The 22,921-nt window shown below is 41.8% G+C and overlaps 1 protein-coding gene across 14 annotated transcripts in view; it reads left to right on the forward strand.

The window, feature by feature from the left end:
* Window positions 1-22,921, forward strand: part of LARP1B (La ribonucleoprotein 1B) — a 154,559-nt gene that overhangs the window by 15,146 nt on the left and 116,492 nt on the right. For 13 of the 14 annotated variants that reach the window (XM_010378504.2, XM_030918018.1, XM_010378502.2 and 10 more), the window contains 6 exons: window positions 11-70; window positions 2,362-2,536; window positions 6,542-6,682; window positions 9,945-10,088; window positions 10,301-10,466; window positions 16,999-17,143. In XM_010378504.2, coding sequence (XP_010376806.1) covers window positions 29-70; window positions 2,362-2,536; window positions 6,542-6,682; window positions 9,945-10,088; window positions 10,301-10,466; window positions 16,999-17,143 — 813 coding nt within the window. In that variant the 5' untranslated portion in view covers window positions 11-28. Of the gene's footprint in view, window positions 1-10; window positions 71-2,361; window positions 2,537-6,541; window positions 6,683-9,944; window positions 10,089-10,300; window positions 10,467-11,712; window positions 11,966-16,998; window positions 17,144-22,921 lie in introns of those variants that run through there. The other variant, XM_030918043.1, reaches the window with a different exon arrangement.

Below are 22,921 nucleotides of genomic sequence, written 5' to 3' on the forward strand. Positions count from 1 at the left end.
TACTTCTTAGGCTAGTGATTTCAGCGATATGGAGAATTGGCCAACACCAAGTGAATTAGTGAACACTGGAGTGAGTATTATTTTATTTTATTTTATTTTATTTTATTTTATTTTATTTTTTTTTTTTTTTTTGAGGCGGAGTCTCGCTCTGTCGCCCAGGCTGGAGTGCAGTGGCCGGATCTCAGCTCACTGCAAGCTCCGCCTCCCGGGTTCACGCCATTCTCCTGCCTCAGCCTCCCGAGTAGCTGGGACTACAGGCGCCCGCCACCTCGCCCGGCTAGTTTTTTTGTATTTTTAGTAGAGACGGGGTTTCACCATGTTAGCCAGGATGGTCTCGATCTCCTGACCTCGTGATCCGCCCGTCTCGGCCTCCCAAAGTGCTGGGATTACAGGCTTGAGCCACCGCGCCCGGCCTCCATTCACCTATTGTTAATGGACATTTGGATTAATTTTGGGTTTTGGTTGATACAGATAAAACTGCTGTATGGGCTGGGCGCGGTGGCCCAGCACTTTGGGAGGCCGAGACGGGCGGATCACGAGGTCAGGAGATCGAGACCATCCTGGCTAACACGGTGAAACCCCGTCTCTACTGAAAATACAAAAAATTAGCCAGGCAAGGTGGCGGGCGCCTATAGTCTCAGCTACTCGGGAGGCGGAGGCAGGAGAATGGCGTGAACCCGGGAAGCTGAGGTTGCAGTGAGCTGAGATCCGGCCACTGCGCTCGAGCCTGGGCGACAAAGCAAGACTCCGTCTCAAAAAAAAAAAACAAAAAAACAAAAAAAACAAAAACAACAACAAAAAAACTTCTATATGAACGTTTGTGTAGAAAATTTTTCATTTTTTCTTGGATATGTCACTAGGCTGGATCATACAGTAGCTACCTGTTTTAGCTTTTTAAGAAATTGCCAAATTTGGCCGGGCGCGGTGGCTCAAGCCTGTAATCCCAGCACTTTGGGAGGCCGAGACGGGTGGATCACGAGGTCAGGATATCGAGACCATCCTGGCTAACACGGTGAAACCCCGTCTCTACTACAAAAAATACAAAAAAAACTAGCCAGGCGATGTGGCGGGCGCCTGTAGTCCCAGTTACTCGGGAGGCTGAGGCAGGAGAATGGCGTAAACCCGGGAGGCGGAGCTTGCAGTGAGCTGAGATCCGGCCACTGCACTCCAGCCTGGGCTACAGAGCGAGACTCCCGTCTCCAAAAAAAAAAAAAAAAAAAAAAAAGAAATTGTCGAATTTGCACTTCTGTCAGCAGTGTACGTGAATTCCAGTTACTCCACATTTTCACTCCCTCTCTTTTTTTTTTTTTTTTTTTTTTTTTTTTTTGTGAGACCCGGTCTCACTTTGTCACCCAGGCTGGAGTGCATTGGCATGATCTCAGCTCACTGTAGCCTTGACCTCCTGGGCTCAAGTGATCCCCTACCTCATCCCCACAACTAGCTGGGATTATAGACATGCACCACCATGCCTGGCTAATTTTTTTGTATTTTTGTAGAGATGGAGTTTTGCCATGTGCCCAGTCTGGTCTCAAATTCCTGAGCTCAACTAATCTACCTGCCTTGGCTTCCGAAAGTGCTGGAATTACAGGTGTGAGCCACCGCACCCATCTTTACTTGCCCATAATATAGTCAAGTTACAAAAAAATTTTAGCCATTCTAATAAATGTGGAGTGGTCTCCCATTACAGTTTTAATTTACATTTTTCTGATGAATGAATGCAATAATCTTGTCATAGGTTTGCCATCGGTATATCTTTTTGATGAAGTATCTGATCAATCTGCCCATTTAAAAAAATGGAAGGCTGGGTGCAGTGGTTCATGCCTGTAATTGCAGCACTTTGGGAGGCTGAGGAGGGTGAATCATTGGGGTCAGGAGTTTGAGACCAGCCTGACCAACATGGCGAAACCCCGTCTCTACTAAAAAAAAAAAAAACAAAACTAGCCAGGTGTGGTGACATGTGCCTGTAATACCAGCTACTAGGGAGGCTGAGGCAGGAGAATTGCTTGAACCCAGGTGGTGGAGGCTGCAGTGAGCCGAGATCGTGGCACTGCACTCCAGCCTGGGCAACAGAGTGAGACTCCTTCCTCCCCACCAAAAAAAAGTGGAATTGATTTCTTGTTACTGAGTTTTGAAAGTTCATTATGTATTTTAGATAAAAGTTCTTTGTCAAATACTTAGCAAATACTTTCTCCTAGTCTGCAGCTTTACTTTTAACTATCTTTTGAGAAGTAATTTTTTGCTTTTGATAACAGTTTTTGTCATTTGTTTTGCAATTTTAAGTTAGGTATATTACCGCAAATTTTTGGGTGTATTAGTGAAAATATTAATGGAAATCATTTCATTCTGAAAACCTTTTTGCAGTTTCAGAGCGTCCTCAGCCAAGGAAATAAAAAGCCACAAAATAGAAAAGAAAAAGAAGAGAAGGTTGAAAAGAGAAGTAGCAGTGAGAGCAAAGAAAATCGGGAAACAAAGTTAAATGGTCCTGGTGAAAATGTCAGTGAGGATGAGGCTCAGTCAAGTAACCAACGAAAGAGAGGTCAGTTTGTCCATATCTTTATTTTGATTTTAGTTTTTGAAGAAAGTTGTAATGAGGAATTGTATTTCATTAACTTATCTCTGATAGTCAAAAATGTATAGTTTGTATTTCTTCAGGATAAACAATCTGCAGTGGTAACTCATTTGCTTTTGTAACATTTCTGAACTATTAGACTTTCCTTTTTGTATGTAACTTGTATTCTATGCAAGAAAATGGAATGGAGTTCCACTTAGAGGTACAGTTATAAATACATTCTTGGAAAGTTGTGTGACAATTATTGTTCTTTTAGATCTGCATTGGAACTGCTTACTATATTTAGGGAGTACTGTGAAAATTAAATACATTTTTTTCTAAGAGAAAAGTGAGAATAGGCCAGGCACAGTGGCTCACGCCTGTAATCCTAGCACTCTGGGAGGCTGAGGCGGGCGGATCACTTGAGATCAGGAGTTTGAGACCAGCCTGGCCAACATGGTGAAACCCTGTCTCCACTAAAAATACAAAAAAAATTAGCCGAACACAGTGGTGCACACTTGTAGTCCCAGCTACTCTGGAGGCTGAGGCAGGAGAATTGCTTGAACCCAGTAGGTGGAGGTTGCAGTGAACCGAGGTTGCGCCATTGCAATCCAGCCTGGGCGACAGTGCAAGACACTGTCTCAAGAAAAAAAAAAAAAAAAATTTTTAGTCAGCCTTTTCCCTCATAGCATTCCCCTGTCAAAATTACACTTTGAAGGAATAAAAATACTGTCTTCATATCCTTTTCCGTTTTCTTCTCTGAACTTTTCGTGTGTCTAGGGACAGTTTTTGATTTACCTGCTTTGTAAAAGCATATACTCATTCAGTGGTCGGAGTCTTGGTAAAAGTGTCTTCACGCGCTTCTAGGCAGAAAAGGGCTTTAAACTGTTAAGTTGTTGGTGACTGAAGCAAGGTGATTTTCTGGGAGAGTAGCAGGAGATGAGGTTAGAGACATAGACAAGGTCCATGGTGTACAGGGCCTTGGAGTTAGGATTCTATTTTTTTTTTTTTTTTTGAGATGGAGTCTCACTCTGTCACCCAGGCTGGAGTGCAGTGGCCGGATCTCAGCTCACTGCAAGCTCCTCCTCCTGGATTCTAGCAATTCTTCTGCCTCAGCCTCCTGAGTAGCTGGGATTACAGGCTCACGCTGCCACGCCCAGCTAACTTTCTGTATTTTAGTAGAGACGGGGTTTCACTGTGTTGCCCAGGCTGGCCTCGAACTCCTGAGCTCAGACAATCCACCTGCCTCGGCTTCCCAAAGTGTTAGGATTACAGGCGTGAGCCACCGTGACTGGCCGAACAGTTTGTCTTTTTTTTTTTTTATTTTTTTTTTATTTTTTTATTTTGAGACGGAGTCTTGCTCTGTCGCCTGGGCTGGAGTGCAGTGGCCGGACCTCAGCTCACTGCAAGCTCCGCCTCCTGGGTTTACGCCATTCTCCTGCCTCAGCCTCCCGAGTAGCTGGGACTACAGGCGCCCGCCACCTCGCCCGGCTAGTTTTTTGTATTTTTAGTAGAGACGGGGTTTCACCATGTTAGCCAGGATGGTCTCGATCTCCTGATCTCGTGATCCACCCGTCTCGGCCTCCCAAAGTGCTGGGATTACAGGCTTGAGCCACCGCGCCCGGCCCAGTTTGTCTTTTTAATAAATAACTAATCCTTAGTTCAGGATAAGCATGATGTTTACTTGATACCATGAATAAAGGCTTATTGCTCAAAAACAGTGACAACAAGACAAACAGGTGGTTGTTAGAAAAATTTATCCCTATTTCTTTTTTTTTTAAGTTTTAAATTTAAAAATGTTTTTAAAATTTTGAGACAGGGTCTTGCTGTGTCACCCAGGCTGGAGTTCAGTGGCATGCTCATGGCCCACTGCAGCCTCAATGACCTGGGCTCAAGTGATCCTCCCACCTCAGCCTCCTGAGTAGCTGGGACTACAGGCATGTGCCCCCACGCCTGGCTAATTTTTGTATTTTTTTGTAGAGACAAGGTTTCCCGATGTTGGCCAGGCTGGTCTTGAACTCCTGAGCTCAAGTGATCTACCTGCCTCAACCTGCCAAAGTGCCGGGATTAGAAGTGTGCGCCACCATGCTTAGCCTCCCCATTTCTTAACTACTTCATCACTTAACTATTTCCTGCTTCCTACATACATAAGTAGTGTTCTTGACTGTCTAGAATCCATACAGATGACAGATTTGTTATCCTGATCTAAAATTTGTCTTTATTAATTGCTTCAATTAAAACTGGTCAGTCAACACTAAAACCCAGATGTTTTGTAGTTAGAACAATTCGTATAATCAAGCTATTAATTGATCTAGAGTACAGATTTTTGACTTCAAAAGAAGGGCTTCTTTATGTCACCGAATCTCATTGACATAAATTTATAGTATAAGATTAAAAGCCTTTTTATTTATTTTTTTATTTTTATTTTTTTTGAGACGGAGTCTCGCTCTGAGACTGGAGTGCAGTGGCCAGATCTCAGCTCACTGCAAGCTCCGCCTCCTGGGTTTATGCCATTCTCCTGCCTCAGCCTCCCGAGTAGCTGGGACTACAGGCGCCCACCACCTCGTCGGTTTTTTTTTTTTTTTTTTTTTTTTTTTTTTTTTTTAGTAGAGACGGGGTTTCACCATGTTAGCCAGGATGGTCTCGATCTCCTGACCTCGTGATCCGCCCATCTCGACCTCCCAAAGTGCTGGGATTACAGGCTTGAGCCTTCGCACCTGGCCTAAAAGCCTTTTTAGATGCATTTATATTCACTTTTCTTCATTTGATCCATAGTTTGCAGGATTTATAAGATATCAGTATTGTAGTTGCACACTAATATTTCTTTTTAAATTACCTTTGCAGTTTTTTCATTCCCATGAGTCTTTATTTTGGTAGAAAATATAGATTGGGCAGAATACTGAACATTTTGAAACCTGAGGTATGGCATTCATGAATAGATGATCTTCAGAATTTCACTATAGAATAACCATAAATAGTTACACTGTCATTTAGTCATCAAGAAAAGTTAAATTGCTTTTGTTTTTTGTCCTTAGGAAGATGCATAAGAGCTGTAAAAAGTTCTGTCAAGTTAAACAAATTTTGTAGTTATCCATTTTCCCTCTTATATTTTGAGAAACCTCATTCATTAGTAAAAATCCTGGGTAAATTAATATTTTAGGCAGTGATCTGGAACTAAAAGTGCTTCAAACCTAAAGCCTAACTTTCCAAAGTATACATTATAGTGTTTTATCAGGTATATCCCATTCTAAAGCCTAAGAATTTTAAATTAAACTGATTTTTTTTTTTTTTAAGCCTAAGGTACTAAACAGGAATAGTATGTATATGTACTTTTTTGTTTGTTTGTTTGGAGACAGAGTCTTGTCTCGTGCAGTGGGACGATCTTGGCTCTCTGCAACCTCTGCCTCCCAGGTTCAAGGATTTCTCCTGTCTCAGCTTCCTGAGTAGCTGGGACTACAGGCATGTGCCACCATGCCCAGCTAATTTTTGTATTTTTAGTAGAGATGGGGTTTCGCCATGTTGGCCAGGCTGGTTTCGAACTCCTGATCTCAGGTAATCTGCCCGCCTTGGCTTCCCAAAGTGCTAGGATTACAGGTGTGAGCCACCACACCCGGCCTTTTGGCATGATCTTGGCTCACTGCAAGCTCCGCTTCCCAGGCTTAAGCTATTCTTGTGCCTCAGCCTCCCGAGTAGCTGGGATTACTGGCGTGTGCCACCACACCTGGCTAATTTTTGTACTTTTTAGTACAGACAGGATTTCTCCATGTTAGGCTGTTCTTGAACTCCTGGCCTCAAGTCATCCACCCATCTCAGCCTCCCAAAGTGCTGGGATTACAGGCATGAGTCACTGTGTCCGGCCTCTTTACAAATAATCTTAAAATATACATTAAGTGTTTCACTTATTTGATTGAAGTTCAGAGTGCTTTCAAATTGCAAGGGTTTAGTGAAAATTGTGCATTTTTCCTTAAATGATATTATTTTGTTTTCTTCAAGCTAATAAGCACAAGTGGGTACCACTCCACTTAGATGATGTAAGATCAGAGAGTCAAGAAAGACCTGGATCCCGGAACAGCTCAAGATGTCAACCTGAAGCAAATAAACCAACACATAACAATAGGAGAAATGATACACGAAGTAAGTTACCATTCTAAGACAAAAATGACTAAGGAAAGACTTAGTCTTAATGCTTGTTATTTTAGTAACCACATGTATAAACCATTTGAGAATAAGTTGAAGACATCATGTCCCTTTAACCCTAAATACCTTCAGAGTATATTTCATAAGAACAATATAACCGTAATGCAATTAACAACAATGAAACTTAACATTAATACAATGTGATTGTCCACAGGCAGATTTTTCTCAATAAAGTCCTTTTTTTTTGAGACGGAGTCTCGCTCCGCCTCCCGGGTTTACGCCATTCTCCTGCCTCAGCCTCCCGAGTAGCTGGGACTACAGGCGCCCGCCACCTCGCCCGGCTAGTTTTTTGTATTTTTTTTTAGTAGAGACGGGGTTTCACCGTGTTAGCCAGGATGGTCTCTATCTCCTGACCTCGTGATCCGCCCGTCTCGGCCTCCCAAAGTGCTGGGATTACAGGCTTGAGCCACTGCGCCCGGCCTCTTGCATGTTTTGAAATCGCCGTGCAATGTGACCTTATCAACATTCTTTGGCAGGAATTTTTAATTTTTTTTTTTAATCCAGCCTACTTTTCTTTAGATTAATGCATGTTGGTTGTATTACTGTAAGTCTTCTTTCTCTCATGATAAGGTTTTTAAAAACCTAGAGTGCTTCACATAGTAAATTTTAAAATGATATGTGTTTAAATTATAAAATTTTTTGTAAGTGTACTTGTGTGTGAAATACATAAGGCTTACTTACAGATTAAGGCAGAAATGTTTGAAAAAGTGGCTAGGCACGGTGGTGCACGCCTGTAATCCCCACACTTTGGGAGGGGGAGGTGGGTGGATCGCTTGAGCTCAGGAGTTCAAGACCAGCCTGGGCAACATAGTGACACCTCATCTCTATTTAAAAAAAAAGAGAGGCCGGGCGCGGTGGCTCAAGCCTGTAATCCCAGCACGTTGGGAGGCCGAGGCGGGCGGATCACGAGGTCAGGAGATCGAGACCATCCTGGCTAACATGGTGAAACCCCGTCTCTACTAAAAAAATACAAAAAACTAGCCGGGCGAGGTGGCGGGCACCTGTAGTCCCAGCTACTCGGGAGGCTGAGGCAGGAGAATGGCGTAAACCCGGGAGGCGGAGCTTGCAGTGAGCTGATATCCGGCCATTGCACTCCAGCCTGGGCGACAGAGCGAGACTCCGTCTTTAAAAAAAAAAAAAAAGAGAGAAATGTTTGAAAAAGACTGTTTTAGGTCTAAGCATTGAGGATGGAGCTATGGAATCTAGGGTAATGGTCTCAGTGAGGGTGATTTTTTTTCCCCCATAGAGTCATTTGACATTGGAGATATTTGTTACTGGTTGTCACAACTGAGGGAGTGAGTGGGTGCTACTGGCATCTAGTAGGTGGTGGTCATGGATGATGCCAAACATCCTGTAGTCCACAGAACAGGCCCCCACACCAAAGTCTAAAGTGCTAAGGTTGTAAAACCTTTTCTGTAGGATTTGCATATCTTCACATTAATTAGATTATTCCAAGTTGATTTTCAAAGTAGATATACCTGTTTTCAACCTTATTAGCAATATACGAATGTTCTACCTGTTTTTTTGAGACAGAGTCTCACTCTGTTACCTAGGCTAGAGTGCAGAGGTGAGATCTCGGCTCACTGTAACCTCTGCCTCCCAGGTTCAAGTGATTCTCCTGCCTCAGCCTCCCAAGTAGCGGGGATTACAGGCACCCGCCACCATGCCTGGCTAATTTTTGTATTTTTAGTAGAGATGGGGTTTCACCATGTTGGCAAGGCTGGTCTCAAACTCCTGAACTCAAGTGATCGGCCCCCCTCAGCCCCCCAAAGTGCTGGGATTACAGGTGTGAGCCACCACACCTGGCTAATGTTAAACCTTTTTAAACTTTGTCCACATTTCATATTAGAGACACTAAAATATTTGTTGTACTAGGGTAAAGAGCCTTTCATTGTCTTAATTAGCATTTCTTAGTAAGGCTGAGCACTGCTTTCTTTTTTTTGATTCTGAGATGGAATCTTGTTCTGTTGCCGAGGCTGGAGTGCAGTGGCAGGGTGTTGGCTCACTGCAACCTCCGCCTCCCAGGTTCAAACAATTTTTCTGCCTCAGCCTACCAAGTAGCTGGGATTACTGGCACTCCACCATCACGCCTGGCTAATTTTTTGTATTTTTGGTAGAGACAGGATTTTGCCGTGTTTCCCAAGCTGGTCTTGAACTCGTGAGTTCAAGCAGTTTGCCTGTCTCAGCCTACCAAAGTGCTGGTATTACAAGCATGAGCCACCACACCGGGCCTCTTTTTATGATTTCTTTTTTTTTTTTTTTTTTGAGAGGGAATCTCGCTCTGTAGCCCAGGCTGGAGTGCAGTGGCGCAATCTTGGCTCACTGCAACCCCTGCCTCCCAGGTTCAAGTGATTCTCCTCCCTCAGCCTCTTGAGTAGCTGGGATTACAGGTGTGTGCTACAGTGCCCGACTAATTTTTGTATTTTTAGTAGAGGCGGTATTTCACTATGTCGGCCAGGCTGGTCTCCAGCTCCTGACCTCAGTTGATCCGCCCACCTCGGCCTCCCAGAGTGCTGGGATTACCGGCCTGAGCCACTGTGCCCGGCCTCGTATGATTATTGACTCATTGGTAGGCAGTGTTTTCAGTATTTATTGTCCACTTGCATTTTTTTGCCCTGCTTGTATTTTAGATATTTTCCCCATTGAGTGGTTGTGTGTGTGTGTGTGTGTGTGTGTGTGTGTGTGTGTGTGTTGCATGAGAGAGAGTGGTATGGTTCTTACATGTACTCTAGATAGAATTTCTGTATTTCGCTTCAGATATCTTTTCTCAATTTGTTTCGTGTTTTCATTTCCTTTTTACTTTATAAGGAATGTCATTTACTTAAATAGAACCATCCTTAAATATTTTGTGAGAAGTGTTTTTTAGGAGTTTTATACAGTACAAATTAGTAGTCTTGGAATTTCTTGAATCTTTATCAGCACAATCTTAATAAAACTATCTCTTTATCTTTCTAATATGTGATTTTACTTGTTAGAATGTATTCTTCATATGCCAGTACTTTTTAGGCTCTGTTTTATGCTAGAGATATTTTTGATAAATTCTTGTTGGATCTCTTCAGTTTGTATCCATCTGAAAAATGCCTGGCTACTGTTAATTAGTGACGAAGTGGAAGAAGGTGGCCACTGTGTTTTCATAAAGACAATCATGTTATTTTACTTGGCAAATCGAAGTATATAAAAATATTTTTATTTTTAAAAGGTTGGAGGCGAGATAGAGAAAAAAGAGATGATCAAGATGAAGTTTCCAGTGTGAGAAGTGAGGGTGGTAATATCCGAGGTTCCTTTAGAGGTCGAGGAAGAGGCCGAGGACGGGGAAGAGGACGAGGCAGAGGAAATCCTCGATGTATGACATAATTTTTGTTTTGTTAAATTAGATAAACTTTGAAAAAAAATAGAGCAACTATCCTCTATTATGTTTTAACTAATTTTCTTATTTTCTTTGTCTGGTAATAGATGGTTTTATGTTTGTTAACCTTTGAAGTTCTTCACTTTATCCATAGTAACTATTTTTTTTCTAATATGTGATTACCTTTCTTTTTCTTTATTCACATCAAGTGAACTTTGATTATTCATATGGTTATCAAGAACATGGTGAAAGGACTGATCAACCATTTCAAACAGAACTTAATACCAGTATGATGTATTACTATGATGATGGTACAGGTGTACAGGTGTATCCTGTGGAAGAAGCATTGCTTAAAGAGTATATTAAGCGTCAAATGTAAGTGGATGTTTGATGTAAGCAGATGGGATAGCAAAATCTGTGGCAATATCAAAACTTTAATGTTACTGATAATGAATATGTTATAATTTTTTTTTTTTTTTTTTTTGAAACAGAGTCTCACTCTGTTGCCCAGGCTGGAGTATAGTGGTATGATCTTGGCTCGATGCAGCCTCTGCCTCCCGGGTTCAAGTATTATCGTGCCTCAGCCTCCTGGGTAGTTGGGATTACAGGCACATGCCACCACACCTGGCTAATTTTTGTAGTTTTAGTAGAGAACGGGTTTCGCCATGTTGGCCAGGCTGGTATTGAACTCTCAGCCTCAGCTGATCTGCCCACCTTGGCCTCTCAAAGTGCTGGGATTATAGGTGTGAGCCACCATGCCTGGCCTGTTATAACATTTTTAAAGCTACTTATTAGTAAAGGTTGGAAAATGTTAAAAATTATTTTGATTATATATTTTTAGGGAATATGATTAAAATAGGTATTTGAAAAATTTTATATTTGGTTTATGTTGTTTATATAAGTCTCCTGGCTTCTATACTAGATATTTTTCTCCTTAAAGGAGATTAGGTAAAATGTTATTGCATAATATGAATAAATATAAGACTGTAAAGCTTCTCTATATATACTTGAAATTGAACAAGTAAAATTTGGCTTATTATTTGCCAGTAGATGTTTATATTAGAATTTGCAAATGAACATAAATAACAAAATCTTTTAATTTTCTTCTTAGCAATTGACTTCTGAATTCTAAATTTTTTTTTTATCTTCTGAGTTTTTCTTTGTGACATGTAATTAAATGGGGACTACCTTATATGTTAGTTCAGACTTCTTACTCTAGTTCTCATAGTAGTTGCTTTTTGGGTGCTGAATGTGAAGTCAGGAGAATATCAGCTCTATTTTCTGAAAGGAGAAACAAACCCTATGCGTATTAGTATTATATAGGATATTTTGCTTATTTATAGGCAAGAGAAAAATGTTGCCAAGCAGTTTGCACAACCAATTTGTTAAAACTTGAAAATTTTCTCTCCTTACAAGGTGAAGGAAAAGGGCTATTTTTGAAAGGGCATAAGTATTTTAGAATCATCTATTTTTTCCAAAATAAAATAGACTCTACTCTGTTACTAGAAAATTTCTTTGTCATTATCAGCCAGGTACCTTCCTGGGTTGCCTTCATGGTGGATCCAATTTGCTTACAGTGTGGAGCAACTTGTTTATTTTGTTCTTGCTTCTTTTGTTACAGTTGATGCAAACACTGAAGAAAAGGGCCTTTTTATGGGCAGAAAGTGCTTGACATGTGGCTGTCAACTTCATACCACTATTACTGTCTTTTTTGTAACTTTTGCTGCCAAGCCCCTTCTGAGACCTGACAGTGGACATGCAACTCCATGTCAGGATAATCGGCCTCCAGTGCTCATACAAGTGAGGGAGGAGCAGAGCTACTTCAGTGTTGACAAAATTTCTGATCATGCAGTGTAGAATCCAGAGCCTCTAAGGTAGGACTTGATGATGTCCCTAGGACACTGAGCAAAATGTCAGACATGGCATTGGTCATGCCTCTTTTTTTGGTTGATCTAGCAGTAGGGGTTTTGGCAAATGTTAGTAGAGCACTAGGTTTAGTGTGGCTTGTTATTATTACCATTATTTGATTAGTGGAGATGTGGCTTTGAAGGAGTCATGCTTTTTACCTTGCATTATTTGGTTTCTAATATATAGATAGGCTGATTGATTAAGATTTTGATTTTCTTTTTGAGAAGTCACCAAAAGTTTTCCTGACACCTGTGGAAAAATGATGCAAAATGAATTGTAAAGTATGAGGCCTAAAAGTATTCAAAATGGTTGAAGGTCTTTTGTTTAAACTTTTTTTTTTTTTTTTTTTTTTTGAGACAAAGTTTTGCTCTTGTTGTGCAGGCTGGAGTGCAATGGCACGATCTCGGCTCACTGCAACATCCGCCTCCTGGGTTCAAGCGATTCTCCTGCCTCAGCCTCCCGAGTAGCTGTGATTACAGGCATATGCCACCACGCCCAGCTAATTTTTCTATTTTTAGTAGAGACGGGGGTTTCATCTTTCTGGTCAGGCTGGTCTCGAACTCCTGACCTTGTGATCCGCCCTCCTTGGCCTCCCAAAGTGCTGGGATTACAGGCGTGAGCCACCATGCCTGGCCTACTTACTTGTTTTTAATATTTTAAGTGAAAATTTATATTAATTGTTTGTGATGTCAGCATTAAAATGTAAAGATCTTGATTATTTCTAGCTGTGATAATCTCTCTTGGCACTGAGAGATGACAGATTTGCAGCTCTTTAGAGGTTTTTTCCTTTTTTCTTTTTTTTTTTTTTGAGGCATTGTCTCACTCTGTCACCCAGGATGGAGTACAGCAGTGCAATCTCAGCTCACCTTAACCTCCGCCTCCTGAGTTCAAGCAATTCTTCTGCCTTAGCCTCTCGAATAGCTGGGATTATGGGCACGTGACACTGTGCCCAGCTAATTTTTGTATTTTTATTATAGACAGGGTTTTGCCATGTTCCCCCGGCTGGTCTCGGATACCTGAGCTCAAAGTGGTCCACACATCTCAGCCTCCCAAAGTTCTGGGATTATAGGCGTGAGCAACCTTGCCTGGCTGGGACAGTTTATTATTGATTTAGGGAAGTTCACATCTCACAGCTAAGACCAGTTGTAACTTGTGACTAAATCAAATGTCTTAATGTCTGAAATTTTCGAATTTTTTTTTTTCTTTTGAGATGGAGTTTTGCTGTTGTCAACCAGGCTGGAATGCAATGGTGCAATCTCGGCTCACTGCAACCTCTGCCTCCCAGGTCCAAGTGATTCTCCTGCCTCAGTCTCCCAAGTAGCTGGGATTACAGGCATGCAACACCATGCCCGACTAATTTTGTATTTTTAGTAAAGTCGGGGTTTCACCATGTTGGTCAGGCTGGTCTCGGATTCTTGACCTCAGGTGATCCACCCGCCATGGCCTCCCAACATGTAGAAATGACAGGCATGAGCCACCACGCCCTGCATGAAATTTTAGAATTTTAACACATGTATTATGTATCTACCACATGCCAGACATTATGAATAAGGCTTTTGAGGTGTAACAACCATCAGAATATTCATTTCTTTAGGACTTAGATTTTTTTCCTTCAGTGTTTAAAAAGAGTAAATGAGGCCAGGATGAGGTGACTCACTCCTGTAATCCCAGCACTTTGGGAGGTCAAGGCAGGTGGATCATCTGAGGTCAGGAGTTCGAGACCAGGCTGGCCAACGTAGTGAAACCCCATCTCTACTAAGAATACAAAAATTAGCCGGGCAAGGTGGCACACGCCTGTAGTCCCAGCTACTCAGGAGAGTGAGGCAGGAGAATTGCTTGAACCTGTGAGATGGAGGCTGCAGTGAGCTGAGATCATGCCATTGCACTCCAGCCTGGGCAATAAGAGTGAAACTCCATCTCAAAAAAAAAGAGTAAATGATTTACTAGTGTTACTGAGATGTCAGTAGTATTTCAGTAGTCTTTGAGAGAGTTTTGCACTCTGACAATTGGATAAATATCAAACTATTAAAGGAAAATTGGGATATTTACATTCTTAAAATAAGTTGATTTATTTTCTTCCCCTTGAGTAAAAGGTAGCTGAAAACCAGTTTTCAGTTATAGATGCCTTTTTTTCAAAGATAGAATTTGGTCCGTATACTTCAAGGGCATCTTTAGTCACTGAGTTTTATACCCCAAAATGTGAGCCGGTTTGTTTTCCCATAACTTGTATACCATGTTTGAAAACTTTCTCTGTGATTTGGAAATAGTGTAGGATTATTTTATTTATTTTTTATTTTTTTGAGACGGAGTCTCGCTCTGCCGCCCAGGCTGGAGTGCAGTGGCCGGATCTCAGCTCACTGCAAGCTCCACCTCCCGGGTTTACGCCATTCTCCTGCCTCAGCCTCCCGAGTAGCTGGGACTACAGGCGCCCGCCACCTCGCCCGGCTAGTTTTTTGTATTTTTTAGTGGAGACGGGGTTTCACCGTGTTAGGCAGGATGGTCTCGATCTCCTGACCTCGCGATCCACCCGTCTCGGCCTCCCAAAGTGCTGGGATTACAGGCTTGAGCCACCGCGCCCGGCCTAGTGTAGGATTATTAAACTGTAGGCCCCATCGTCACTGATGTTCATCCATTTATACTTCTCTCAGAAAGGTTAAATGGGTTTGTGTTTTTCTTTCTTTCTTTTTTTTTTTTTTTGAGATGGAGTCTCGGTCTGTCACCCAGGCTGGAGTGCAGTGGCCAGATCTCGGCTCACTGCAAGCTCTGCCTCCCGGGTTTATGCCATTCTCCTGCCTCAGCCTCCCGAGTAGCTGGGACTACAGGCGCCCGCCACCTTGCCCGGCTAGCTTTTTTGTATTTTTTAGTAGAGACGGGGTTTCACCATGTTGTTAACTAGGATGGTCTCGATCTCCTGACCTCGTGATCCACCCATCTCGGCCTCCCAAAGTGCTGGGATTACAGGCTTGAGCCACCACGCCCCGCTGGTTTGTGTTTTTCAAGAGAAGATAAGACATCTTATCATTCTCTATATTTTTGCCTCCATGTGCCTCATGGTGTCAAGGATATTCCTTCTTTAGCTATATTCTGTTATATCTTAATGTCTTTTCTTTTTTTGTTGTTTTTTTGAGATGGAGTCTGGCTCTGTTGCCCAGGCTAGAGTGCAGTGGCGTAATCTTGGCTCACTGCAAGCTCTGCCTCCCAGGTTCCTGCCATTCTCCTGCCTCAGCCTCCCGAGTAGCTGGGACTACAGGCTCCCACCACCACACCCAGCTAATTTTTTGTATTTTTAGTAGAGACAGAGTTTCACTGTGTTAGCCAAGGATGATCTTGATCTCCTGACCTTGTGATCCGCCCGCCTCAGCCTCCCAAAGTGCTGGGATTATAGGCGTGAGCCACCACGGCCAGCTAATGTCTTTTATTATTATTTTTAGACAGTCTTGCTCTGTCGCCCAGGCTGGAGTATAGTGGCATGGTCCCTGTTCACTGCAACCTCTGCCTCCCGGGTGCAATCAGTTCTCCTGCCTCAGCCTCCCGAGTAGCTGGGATTACAGGCACCTGCCACCATGCCCAGCTAGTTTTTGTTTTTTAGTAGAGATGGGGTTTCCCCATATTGGTTAGGCTGGTCTTAAACTCCTGACCTCAAGCGATCCACCTGCCTTGGCCTCTGAAGGTGCTGGGATTACAGGTGTGAGCCACCTCACCGGGCCACCCTTAATATCTTTTTTTTTTTTTTTTTTTTTTTTTTTTGAGACGGAGTCTTGCTCTGCTGCCCAGGCTGGAGTGCAGTGGCCGGCTCTCAGCTCACTGCAAGCTCCGCCTCCCGGGTTCACGCCATTCTCCTGTCTCAGCCTCCCGAGTAGCTGGGACTACAGGCGCCCGCCTCGTCGCCCGGCTAGTTTTTTGTATTTTTTAGTAGAGACGGGGTTTCACCGTATTAGCCAGGATGGTCTCGATCTCCTGACCTCATGATCCGCCTGTCTCGGCCTCCCAAAGTGCTGGGATTACAGGCTTGAGCCACCGCGCCCGGCCCACCCTTAATATCTTATAGTCTGTCTATCAAAGAAAGAAGCATGGAGGACTTAAATCATTCAAAATATATATGTGCACATATGCCTGTGTGTTCACTAAGTTTTTTTTTTTTGAGACGGAGTTTTGCTCTTGTTGCCCAGGCTTGAGTGCATGGCGCGATCTTGGCTCGCTGCAACGTTTGCCTCCTGGGTTCAAGGGATTCTTCCACCTCAGCCTCCTGAGTAGCTGGGATTACAGGCATGCGCTAACACACCTGGCTAATTTTGTATTTTTAGTGGAGACAGGTTTTCTCTATGTTGGTCAGGCTGGTCTTGAACTCCCGACCTCAGGTGATCCGCCTGTCTCAGCCTCCCCAAGTGCTGGGATTACAGTCATGAGCTACCGCGCCTGGCCATGTTCACTAAGTTTTTAACTAAGCATTGTGCTGGTTACTAGGCTTCAGAAGTGTTAAACATGTCAGTACTTTGTCAATTTAGAAAACAAAACGAACTACTTTTCTGTATGCGAATTTGACAAAGGATACTTCCAGTATACCATTCTTCTCAGTGACTGGGAAAAAATTGGCAGGCATTATGCTAACATGTGATTAGCTTTGTTATCTAATACTTAAATGAAACAAGTAGAAGTGGCTTTGTAAAGATTTTCATCTAATTAACTCATTAAAATCAATTATTGAACTATCTTAAAGTAAAATGAGCAGGTTAATTCTTTATATTTAGTGAAGCTGATTTAAATAGAAGTTATTAATTTTTTGGAAAATAATCAGTATTTTAAGTATAAGAGAAATTAATTCAGTAGGGTTTTTTGCTATCTTATGTTTCCCTATCTATGTTGTATTAGACCTATACATATTGTTAGCCAAATTACAATATTTTCATGTTAATGATTGGTTTTCACAGTTAGTGTGTGAGCAGTAGAAATATTTATTTTCTACTGAATAAATGGATGAAATTCTAATTTCTCTTTTCAGTGAATATTACTTCAGTGTAGAAAATTTGGAACGAGACTTCTTTCTTCGGGGAAAGATGGATGAACAAGGTTTCTTGCCTATTTCCCTGATTGCTGGTTTTCAGCGTGTTCAGGCTCTCACTACAAACCTTAATCTCATCTTAGAGGTAATTGCTCATTTGAAGAACAATTTGTACTTTCCACTCAAATTTCCTTTGTACCTAAAACTTCTCTAAAAAACAGAGTATTAAAAACAGACAATCTATAGTTACTTGAGGCTCAGACAGCGTTCCATGACGTTTTTCTGGTTTGTAAAACCTTCATAAATGTCTAACCTTGGAAACCCCTGAAAGTATTGCTAATGACGTTACTACATATTTTCTCCTTCCCCTCCCCCTCAATTAGTCAACCTGTTTTAAACCTGATCCTTCAAACTTTAACCCTTTTGAACATTCTTGGTCCTTAAAACTTCTTCAGGGCTGGGCGTGGTGGCTCACGCCTGGGCGATAGAGTGCGACAACACAATCAAACAAAAATTTCTTCAGGTTACTGTAAAAAAGCATGTGTTCCCATATGTATTTTTGTATATAATATATATTTATTATTTTATATATATATATATATATATATTTTTTTTTTCCCAGACAGTCTTGCTCTGTTGCCCAGGCTGGAGTGCAGTGGCACGATCTCGGCTCACCACAACCTCCACCTTCCGGGTTCAAGCGATTTTGCTGCCTCGGCCTCCTGAGTAGCTGGGACTACAGGCACGCACCATCATGCCTGGCTACTTTTTGTATTTTAAACTTGGCTTCACTATCTTGGCCAGGCTGGTCTCAGACTCCTGACCTCGTGATCCACCCACCTCCGTCTCCCAAAATGCTGGGATTGCAGGTGTGAGCCATCATGCCCAGCCGTTCCCACTTATTGAAAGGCTAATTTAAAATAGTCCTTCTGGCTGGGCATGGTGGCTCATGTCTGTAATCCCAGCACTTTGGGGAAAAAAAAAAAAAATCTCTCATCTGGCCTGTTTCTAGAAATGTATTTTTTTTTTTGACATCTTTTTTTTTTTTTTTTTTCTAGCCAGTTTCTTTCCCTACACACAGCCCTTGGTAACCACAATCACTAATCTGCTTTTTTTTTTTTTTTTTTTTGAGACAGAGTCCCATTCTGTTGCCCAGTGTGGAGTGCAGTGGTACAATCTTGGGCCACTGCAACTTCCACCTCCCAGGTTCAAGCGATTTTCCTGCCTCAGCCTCCCAAGTAGCTGGGATGACTGGAGTGCGCCACCATACCCCGCTAATTTTTGTATTTTTAGTAGAGACAGGGTTTCCCCATGTTGGCCAGGCTGGTCTTGAACTTCTGACCTCAGGTGATCCACGTGCCTTGGCTTTCCCAAATGTTGGGGTTATAGATGTGAGCCACCACGCCGGGCCACTAGTCTGCTTTTTATCCCTATACTTCTATAGCTTTGCATTTTCCAGACTATCATAAAATTTTTAAAAGTTATAGCCTTTTGTTTCTGATTTTTCGCTTAGTATAGTGCTTTTGAGATTCACCTATGTTGCATGTAGCAGTAGTTTGTTCTTTCATATTGCTGACTAGTATTCCATGATGTGGATATACCACAGTTCATCCATTCACATGTTGGTGGACATTCAGATTGTTTATGGTTTTGGAGAGTATGAGTAAAGCATGAAGATCTTTATAGGGATATATATATATATTTCTGTTGGATAAATAGTATTGTGATTGCTGGAAAAAAGTATAGTAAGTATATGCTTATCTTTATAAGAAAATGCCAACCTATCGTCCAAAGTGACTTTACCATTTTACATTCCCACCATTATGTATGGGACTTGTTCCTCAGTCTTATCATGGCTTATATTGTCAGTTTTTTGAATAATAGATATGTAGTGGTTTCTCATCGTGGGCTTCTTTGGTTTTTTTTTGGACAAAGTTTCAGTTTTGCTCTTGTTGCCCAGGCTGGAGTGGAGTGCAATGCCATGATCTTGGCTCACTGCAACCTCCACTTCCTGGGTTCAAGCAGTTCTCCTGCCTCAGCCTCCCACGTATCTGGGATTATAGGCACCTGCCACCACGCTGAGCTAATTTTTTATATTTTTAATAGAGATGAGGTTTCACCATGTTGGCCAGGTTGGTCTCGAACTCCTGACCTTCAGGCGACCCATCTGCCTTGGCCTCCCAAAGTGCTGGGATTACAGGCGTGAGCTACCGCACCTGGCCTCTCATTGTGTTTTTTTGTTTGTTTTTTGAGACAGAGTCTCTCTCTGTTGCCCAGGCTGGAGTTCTGTGGTGTGATCATGGCTCACTGCAACCTCCGCCTCCTGGGTTCAAGTGATCCTCCTGCCTCAGCCTCCCAAGCAGCTGGGACTACAGGCACGCACCACCACGTCCATCTGACTTGTGTTTTCAGTAGGGATGAGGGTTTCACCATGTTGGCCAAGATGGTCTTGATCTCTTGACCTTGTGATCTGCCCGCCTCAGCCTCCCAAAGTGCTGCGATTACAGGCATGAGCCACTGTGCCTGACTTATTGTGGTTTTAATTTGCATTTCCCTAGTGATTAAAGCTGTCAGCATTTTTTCATGTGCTTTTTTATCTGCATACCATATTAGTGGAAATGTCTGTTCAGATTTTTTGTTCATTATTATTGAAGTGTTTTTTAAAAGATAATTGTATGAGTTCTTTATTCTGGATACAAGTCCATTATATGTATTTTGCAAATGTCTTTTTCCTAGTTTTTGTCTTTTCATTTTCTTTTCTTTTCTTTTTTGTTTTTGAGACAGAGTCTTGCTCTGTCACCCAGGCTGGAGTGTAATGGTGTGATCTTGGCTCACTGCAACCACCGTTTCCCGGGCTCAAGCGAGTCTCCTGTCTCAGCCTCCTGAGTAGCTGGGATTACAGGCACCCGCCACCATGCCCGGCTAATTTTTGTATTTTTTAATAGAGACAGGGTTTCACCATGTTGGCCAGGCTGGTCTCGAACTCCTGACCTCAGGTGATCCACCTGCCTTGACCTCCCAAAGTGCTGGGATTACAGGAATGAGCCACTGTGCCCACCCTCATTTCTTAACAGGCTTCTTTGAATAGCAAGTTTTTGAACACATTTGTGCTTCCTATTTTAAAAATCAACTATGGGGCTGGGCGCGGTGGCTCACACCTGTAATCCCAGCACTTTTGGAGGCCAAGGCGGGTGGACTACTTGAGGTCAGGAGTTTGACACCAGCTTGGTCAACATGGTCAAACTCTGTCTCTACTAAAATACAAAAATTAGCCAGACATGGTGACGTGCCTGTAATCCCAGCTATTCGGGAGGCTGAGACAGGAGAATTGATTTTACTATAGTAAAATCCATGTTTTAAAAACAACATAAAATAATGATTTGTTGGTGTATAATTAATGGTTCTCGGTTTCATGAAAATAATTACTGTCAGCAAACGTCATTATTGCATTTGTTTATAGATATGTATGTAAGGTTTCTATATATTGTAATTAACAGAGAAAATTAGTTTTTTTTGCAAAATTTGTTCTTAGAGCAAATATTACGATTCATAGTAAAATGAGTTTGTTTCTTTATTTACTTACTTATTTATTTTCATTTTTTAGTAGAGATGGAGTTTCACCATGTTGGCCAGGCTGGTCTCCAATTCCTGGAATTCCTGGCCTTAAGTAATCTTCCTGTTTCAGCTTCCCAAAGTGCTGAGATTACAGGCGTGAGCTACTGCCCCCGGCATTAGAATGAGTTTATTAACTGCTGCCATTGTGCTATAGCAAAGGTCCAACTCAGCTGCCATTTTTTGTGAAGTTGTTGCCATTTTTTCCCTGTCTACTTCTGTACGAATATAGTTGTAATTTTATTATTGTATGCCTTTTTGGTCTATTTGTAGTCCATTAAATCCTCAAGCACAATTTTAAGATCATTGACATTTTGTTTTTACTACCTACAACAGTTAGGAAGGGTTTTTAAAAGGAAACTTTGAGCTGCTGTTATGGTTAGCACTGATACAGTAGCTAATGATACAGTAAAAAATACCACTATTGAAAAGCAGAAACACGTAAACATAGCAATTTAGAAGAATATAAGTCTGCATTCACTTAACATTCATTATGCACCTACCATTATGCACTTACTGTTGAGAAAGTAAGGCTTCATTGTGCATTGCAGTGTAAAGATAGAAAGATCATGGACCTATGAATTTGTCCCTTGTAGTTCTGTGACTATGGTCAGTGTCCTGAGACAGTAATATATACTTCCTAGGGTTGTCGTGATGATGAATTGTATTAATGAAAGTATCTGCCAAAGGTAGTAAGCTCTAAATAAGTAAACATTTGCTATTATTGTTAGTCTTAAACGATGTCCTTCTGTTGGTAACTCCTTTATCTTCATGCATTTCATTTCTACCATCTTCTTCCTGTATGTATTTGAATATGCTCGAGTTTTTCCTTTCTTGAAAAACTCTCGAGAGAAGCAAAATGCTTTAGCTGGTACCTGTATCTGCCCTGGTTAAATATGCATACGCAAACCAAATTTGTTGAATCTGATTCTTTTCCACTCATTTATTTTTTAGCTTACTGCATTCTTGATGTCTTCCCCATAATTGAAAGCTTTTTGTGTCTTCCGTTTATTAGAGCAAATTGATCCTAGTTCTTTGGCTTACCAGTTGTATAACTAAGTAATTACATAACATCTTCATGCTTCAATTTTCTTGTTAAAATATAGCAAATAATACTTAAGCTATAATAGAGTATGAGGATTGAGAGGAATAATTAATATAATATCAGCCTCAGAACTGTACCTGCTACTTTCATCTCAAACTTTGTTTTCTAAATTGTCTGAACTTGTGGTTCCTCAGAACTTGTGCTCTTTTCTTTTTATCTCCAGGTCTTTGCACATTCAAGTCTTTCTTTTACTACCAGGCAGAATGCAACATCTATGTATTCCAGCATTGGTAGTTATTCATAATAGTAGGTGTGTATCATTAAGAAAAGGACCAAAATTAATAGCTAAGTCAGATAAAACCTCAGATACTGGAAAATATTGATGTACCCAGTAACTCATTGTTTAGGAGTTCAGGATTACCAAGGCTTGGTTTTTAATAAAAATATGTGTAACTCTGTTTCTTCTCGTCTTTACCTTAATTTTGTGCATGGTGTAGTTTCTATATGATCCTTTTAAGGCCTGAGTGATGAATGTTTCACTTTCTTTTTTTTTTTTTTTTTTTTTTTGAGGTGGAGTCTCGCTCTGTCGCCCAGACTGGAGTGCAGTGGCCAGATCTCAGCTCACTGCAAGCTCCGCCTCCCGGGTTCCCGCCATTCTCCTGCCTCAGCCTCCCGAGTAGCTGGGACTACAGGCGCCCGCCACCTCGCCCGGCTAGTTTTTGTATTTTTAGTAGAGACGGGGTTTCACCGTGTTAGCCAGGATGGTCTCGATCTCCTGACCTCGTGATCCGCCCGTCTCGGCCTCCCAAAGTGCTGGGATTACAGGCTTGAGCCACCGTGCCCGGCCAAATGTTTCACTTTCTGTGTTCTTCACTTCCCTTTTAAATTTATTATTTTTAAATAGGAAATAAATTACACAAAATTCAAAACTCAGAAGGTTATATGGTTATCTTCCAGTGGTTGTCCAAGGAAAAAAAAGGTATATGGTAAAAAATTTTTTTCCCATTTTTCACCAACAGTGAATGAGTTACCTGCCTTGGTAGTGGTCAGTGTTACTTCTTTCTTGTGTCTTCCTCCTGAGATAGTTGGTTTATATAAGAGAATACTATGATACCTTACTACATACAATATTTGTTATGCCCCTACCTCTTTTGTTTTTTTTTTTTGAGACAGAGTCTCACTGTGTCACCCAGGTTGGAGTGCAGTGGCACGATCTTGGCTCACTACAACCTCTGCCTCCCGGGTTCAAGCAATTCTTCCACCTCA

Source organism: Rhinopithecus roxellana, chromosome 2 (assembly GCF_007565055.1).
Source record: "Rhinopithecus roxellana isolate Shanxi Qingling chromosome 2, ASM756505v1, whole genome shotgun sequence".
Taxonomy (NCBI): domain Eukaryota; kingdom Metazoa; phylum Chordata; class Mammalia; order Primates; family Cercopithecidae; genus Rhinopithecus; species Rhinopithecus roxellana.